Source organism: Petaurus breviceps, unplaced genomic scaffold (genome assembly GCF_028583685.1).
Source record: "Petaurus breviceps papuanus isolate PSGF00001 unplaced genomic scaffold, PetGlider_PUasm1.0 90330, whole genome shotgun sequence".
NCBI classification, from domain to species: domain Eukaryota; kingdom Metazoa; phylum Chordata; class Mammalia; order Diprotodontia; family Petauridae; genus Petaurus; species Petaurus breviceps.
The window spans coordinates 313,053-319,491 of NW_027187219.1; the positions used below are offsets into that span (position 1 = coordinate 313,053).

The 6,439-nt window shown below is 38.6% G+C and overlaps 1 protein-coding gene across 1 annotated transcript; it reads right to left on the bottom strand.

The window, feature by feature from the left end:
* Nucleotides 1-4,914: 4,914 nt before the first annotated feature.
* LOC138177020 (olfactory receptor 5B12-like) lies at nt 4,915-5,850 on the bottom strand. The gene has a single exon (XM_069108002.1). The coding sequence runs from the start codon at nt 5,848-5,850 to the stop codon at nt 4,915-4,917; it is 936 nt and encodes a 311-aa protein (XP_068964103.1).
* Nucleotides 5,851-6,439: the final 589 nt, after the last annotated feature.

Below are 6,439 nucleotides of genomic sequence, written 5' to 3' on the forward strand. Positions count from 1 at the left end.
GCTACTTAATAAATGCATGTTGACTGACTCTTGAGAACCAAAGTCTAGGTCCATTTACTCTGCTCAGCAGAGGAGGATGCTAGGGCCTGCTGTATATTCATTGGGATGCCACATGGCTGCTTCCTGAGCTCCAAATAAAAGCAAATCTGGACCTGGAGTCAGAAGATTTTGAAACTCCAACACTTACTAAATGTGTCAAGATGAGGAAGTCATTTAATACCTCCAATTTTTAATTTTGTTATTTAAAATTCAACAACTTCCAATTCAATATTCAGAGCCATGTAGGCTGTGCAATGAATAGACCATTTGACCTAGAGTTAAGTAGACCTGAGTTAAAATCTGGCCTTACACACTTACTAGTTTGTTGTACTGGACAAGTCACTTAATATTTGTCTGCCTCAGTTTCTTCATCTGTAAAATAATAATAGCACCTACTTCTCTGGGTAGTTGTGAGGATAAAATTAGAAAACAATTTATAAAGAATTCTGCAAACCTTAAAGATGTATATAAATGCAAGACATGTCAGCAGTGTACTGAAATCACCAATCAGCTTGAACTAGCTCTCAAGAGTTGATTGTTAAAATGTCCGTGTGAGTATTTACACCTTAGAAATCAGCAAATGCTTCAAATCAAAGCTTGATTTATTGTTTTGTTGACTTCTAGATTTAAGAAAGTGATGGAAAAATGTTATTTTCCTTATCCAGGTTACCATAATAAGGACTAAAGAATGAAATGGTTTTCTGAACCAAGTCACATGTACGTTGACCTGAGGATCTCAGAGGAGAATGTAGAGAAGAGAGGAATACAAAGAGCAGACTGGATAATGAGAAGAACTTTGTAGCCATTGGTGCTATAGTCATCCCATGTGGAGAGAAAGTAGTCAAGAATTTCCAGTTAGTGGCAGACAGAATTATGAGGAGTTAGTATGACAGTGTAGAACTATAGCTGAGATCTAATGACAAGCTGAAAAGCTGAAAGGAAAAAGGAGAAATTTAAAATCTACAATATCCCTAGTGAACATTACTTTGGATGCAGTACCACAACTGGAAAGATATAGGATGGCTCATGTGAGTAACTGAGATACAAAAGAAAATCAGAGATGTGATACACAAGGAACAGTGACATTTCATCAGTAGAATAAACTGCAAAAAATATGAACTGTCCATCCATAAAACACGTTGAACTCATTTATACCCTATTCCCACTCTCACTATTTAGGAAAATTTTGCATGAATATTGTGATAGTTTAAACTCAGGTTATAGGGAAAACATTTTCTTCTTATTTTAATAATCAAAGCATTTCATTCAATATCTTTATTTTAAATATGAGTACATTACAATACCTAAGTATCAAAAATCTGGGGTATATTATGTGGGGTCAATGGAGGAGGGTTATGGGTGCAACAATCACATTCTAATTCTATCACCAACTCAAAGAACCCAGTTCATGTAGGATGAAGGAGTAAGATTAGAGGAAAGAAGGGAAAATCAATAAGTTCTGTTAATTTAACATTTTAATGTTCAGAAGGGTTTTATATCTATTGCCACAGTAAAATTTTACATTATCATCATGAGTTATAAAGTGCAAGTGTCCATTTTACAGAAAGAAAAAAAAATTCCATCTCAGGTAAGTGAAGTGACTTCCTCAGTCACACATCTAGGAGGTGTCAGAATCATTATTCATATCTGCAGCTGGGGTCATCTGCAATCATCTTGGCCTGTGTCTTGCCACTGGACTCAGATTATATTGGAGTAGAGAGTGAGGCTGATGACTTTGCTTAGCTCTGCCTCATTCAAATCCAACTCACTTGCAAGTCAAGACTTCACCTTCCTGATGTCATTGGTACTATTTGAGAATGAAGGACAAACAACGAGAATGAATTGGAAAGAATACTGTAAGAGGATTTGGAGAAAACCTATATATGACTAATGATTTTGACATTTCCTAGATGAAGTGATAGTGAAGTTGTATACTGATTCAATCATTCTGGAGAGCAATTTATAGTCCAAAGGTGTATAAAACCATGCATAGCCTTGGGCTAAGCAATACCACTACTAGGCCTGTAACTCAAAGAGGTTAAAAAAAAGGAGAGAAAAGAACCTATACGTACTGAAATACATATGATTTCTCTTTTCTGTTTACCTTTGTATGCTTCTTTGTGTCTTGTATTTGAAAGTCAAATTTTCTATTCAGTTCTTGTCTTTTCATCAGGAATGCTTGAAAATTCTCATTTCATTGAGCATCCATTTCTTCCCCCTAAAGATTATATTCAGTTTTGTTGAGTAGATGATTTTTGGTTGTTAAATAACTCCTTTGTCCTCTGCAATATATTTTTTAAGCCCTTTAACTTTTAAGGATTTTTTTTTCAGTGAGCTTTTGTACCTTCTTTTGTACTTGGCCTATTTTACTTTTTTTAAAATGCTTTTCGGAGAGCAACTGGGGCTAATTAACTTACCCAAGGTCACACAGCTAGCTTATTTTGTGTGTGTTTTGTTAAGTGTCTGAGGCTGGATCCGAACTCAGGTCCTCTGGACTCCAGGCCTGGCAGTCTACTCACTGCACCACCTAGCTGCCCCCCCCCCCATTTTTTTGCTTTTTAGAGAAGGCAGGACAATTGGGATTAAGTGACTTGCCCAAGGACACGTGGCTATTAAGTGTTAAGGGTCTGAGGCTGGATTTGAACTCAGGTCCTCCTGACTCCAGGGCCGGTGCTCTATTCACTTCGTCACTTAGCTGCCCCCTATTATACTTTTGAAGGAGTTCTCTTCAATGAATTTTTGTATGTCTTTTTCCATTTGGACAATTCTACTTTTCAAGGCTTTCTTCTCTTCATAGGATTTTTGCACCTCTTTTGCCATGTGGACTATCCTGCTGTTTAAGGTGTTATTTTCCTCAGTATCTTTTGGGCCTCCTTTACCAAATTGTTGACTCATTTTTTTTCATGATATTGATGCATCACTCTCATATCTTTTTTGGATTTTTCCACTACCTCCATTACTTGATTTTTAAAATCCCTTTTGAGCTCTTCCACGACCTGAGACCAGCTCAAATTTTTCTTTAACCCTTTGGATGTAGAAATTTTAACTTTGTTATTCTCTTCTGAGTGTGGGTTTTGATCTTCTTTGTTATCATAGTAACTTTCTGTGGTCAGATTTTTTCCTGTTTTTTTGCTCATTTTCTCTCATATTTCTTGACTTTTAAATTCATGCTAAACTTGGGCTCTGTTTCCCAAGTGGAAGGGACACTCTCTCAAGCTTAAGGTTTTTTGTCCAGCTGTTTCCAGAGATAATTCTATAAATTTTTGACTCTTTCAAGCTGATATGATCTAGGGTGAGGTGTGTTTACTACTCTCCTGTACTGCACACTGGTTTGTGAGTGACCACAGGCACTCTTTTCAACCCTGGAACCATGGCCAAGGTCCCTGCTCCCCTGTGGTCACAAGATTTTCTATGATAGTGTGGCTCCTCTCACTGGGACTAAGACCCAATATTGTGATCCAGATCCAAGTATAGGCAATGCAACAGAACCCTGTCCATAGTGACAGGAAAGGGACCCCTGCAAATCTCCTTCTGACCCACTGTCTGATCCCCTTACTGTCTGTGGTTGAGAGGTTTGGAAACTGCCACTGTTTCTACTGATTAGGTCACCCTGACTCCTGCTCCTTTTTGCTGCTGGGGGCCAGCCTGTGCAGCTATGTCCTGTAATGGATTGTGCTCCTCTCTCACCCTAGGGAAACATATATTTTTCCTGCTGAACTTTTAAGTTGTCTTGAGCTAGAAAATTGTTTTACTCCATCTTTTTGTGGGTTCTGCTGATCTAGAATTTGTTTAGAGTCATAATTTAAAGTTATTTGGATGGGGTTAGTGGAGAGGTCAGGTGAGTACCTGCCTTTACCATCTTGGTTTCACTTCAACTCTTCCACTTTTGAAAAATGATAAAACAAATGAATAGTGGAGAAAAAATTCTAGCCCCCAAACACCAAGGTAACTTTGCCTTTTGACAAGATCAGTTTGAGCTTAATAAAATATCTGGAACTGGTGACTAGAGTTCAGAGAAAATATATCCAGATTGTCCCTTCTCCTTAGCTGTTGTTATTCAGTTATTAGTGAATCTTACTCCTCATGAGCTCATGGACTTGTCCATGGGTTTTTCTTGGCAAAGATACTAGCCTGGTTTGTTATTTCTTTCTCCAGTGTTTCCTCATTTTATAGATGAGGAACTGTAGCAGCAAGCACCCCAAGCACGTCCTTGGGGTTTGCTGCCCATACAGGTTCTTGGATCTGCTTTGTTAAAGGAAAGCAACTCAAAATGGGTTAACAAGCTTACTTTAATCAGTCAGACATATATCGTTTACCTTGTTCAGGGGAAAAAGGTCAGCACCCCAAACTTCAAAATATACAGACAGAATTATCAAGACATTAACAGATCAAGTAGACAGCTTTCCAAACTGTCCAACCATGACATCCATACCCAGTCAACATCTGGGTTTCCACATCTGGGTTTTTCAAAGCCGGGGGGCTCTCAACAACGGCTTCCCGGAATTCAGATCAAATCACAGAACACTTCTCAAAGTGAGTCCCAAAAAAAAGCTACACATCAGGGCTTATATAGCCTTCTCCTGGCTCAGAGAATGTAACAACCTTATTGACTCACTGGCCAATCAAGAAGTATCTACTGAAAAACAAGCCTCCCTCCCCAGGCTTCAGGTGCATTTTAGCCTAGGGGCAGGGAAAATCTTCCAAATTTGCATTCCCATTACAGGAATTGAGACAAAAAGTAGTTAAATGACTTTCCCAGGATCATATAGTTAATAATTGCCTGAGACCAGATTTGAACTCAGATCTTCCCAATTTCAGAATGGGTACTCTATCCATTGCACCACTTATTTGCTCTTCTCCTTACTTAGAACAAGGTTAATGATTCTTTCCTCTAGTAGTTTTTCTGAAAGCATTCTTGACATCTTTGTTTCTCAGACTATAGACCAATGGGTTCAGCATGGGAATGATCATGGTATAGAATACAGAGGCCATTTTATCTGTATCCATGGAATGAGCTGATGAGGGCTGTAGGTACATGAAGATGGTTGCTCCATAGAATAAGGACACTGCAAAGAGATGAGAAGCACAGGTGAAGAAGGCTTTCTGGCGGCCCTCATTAGAGCGGATTCTCAGGATGGTAATGAAAATTGAGAGATAGGAAGTTGCAATGACCAGAAGAGCAAAAGCCATATTAAATGCCCCTATAACACAAACCAACAACTCAGTGTAGCGTATATTTGAGCAGGAAAGATTCAAGATTGGAGGAATATCACAGAAAAAGTGATTCGCAATATTGGAACCACAGAAAGAGAGGCTGAAAGTATAACCAATGTGAATGGAAGAGTTCAATGACCCACAGACATAAGAACTAATGGTCAGCCCAACACACATCCTTGATGACATGATGGTAGCATAGTGCAGGGGCTTACACACAGCCACATATCTATCATAGGCCATGGAGGCCAACAGATAATTTTCAGTAGTAACAAAAATTACAAAGAAGAACATTTGTGTAGCACAACCATTGTAGGAAATGGTTTTGTCCCCTGTGAGGATCCCAGCAATTACTTTGGGAATAATAGCTGAAGAGGAACCGAAATCCACCACAGAGAGGCTAGTGAGGAAGAAATACATGGGAGTGTGGAGAGTGGATTCTCTCCAAATCAGGGCTATCAAACCGAGGTTTCCTATGAAGGTGATGAGGTAGATGAGCGTAAATAGTACGAAGAGCAGAACCTGGAGCTCTGGAATATCTGTGAATCCTACAAGAACGAACCCATTTACTTCTGTGCTGTTATCCTTGAATGCCATTGGGGAGCAGGATCATTGATCTACAGTTAGAGAGGGAAAAATCAAATTATTTATATACAATGATAAGCAAAGTCAAAACCATATCCATAGACCTAGTTTTGCAAATGATAGAAATAATGGTCTGAAGGACCAGGAAAACCTTGATGTTCATCATGGCAGCTACTTCGTAACCTTTTTTTGAACTTATTCCAGATTACTCTTTTAAAGACACTTTTATGGATAATTTGTTATATCACAGGGAAGCTAAGTGGTGCAGTACATGGAATGCAAGGCCTGGAGTCAGGAAGACTTCTCTTTCTGAATTCGTATCTGGTCTCAGACTTGAATAGTTGTGTGCCTCATCTGTAAAATGAGCTGGAGAAGGAAATGGCAAACCAATCCATTATCTTTGCCAAGAAAACCCAAATGGAGACATGAAGAATCAGAAATTACTGAAAAATGACTGAATAACAACTTTTATATTGCATTCAATTCCAAATATATCCCTTCTTATTCAACTCATCCTACCTCTATGAATCTTTCCTCAGAACAAGAGCAAAAAAAAAAAGTGAAGCAAAGCATGCTATCTCACAGTATATAGACATACTCA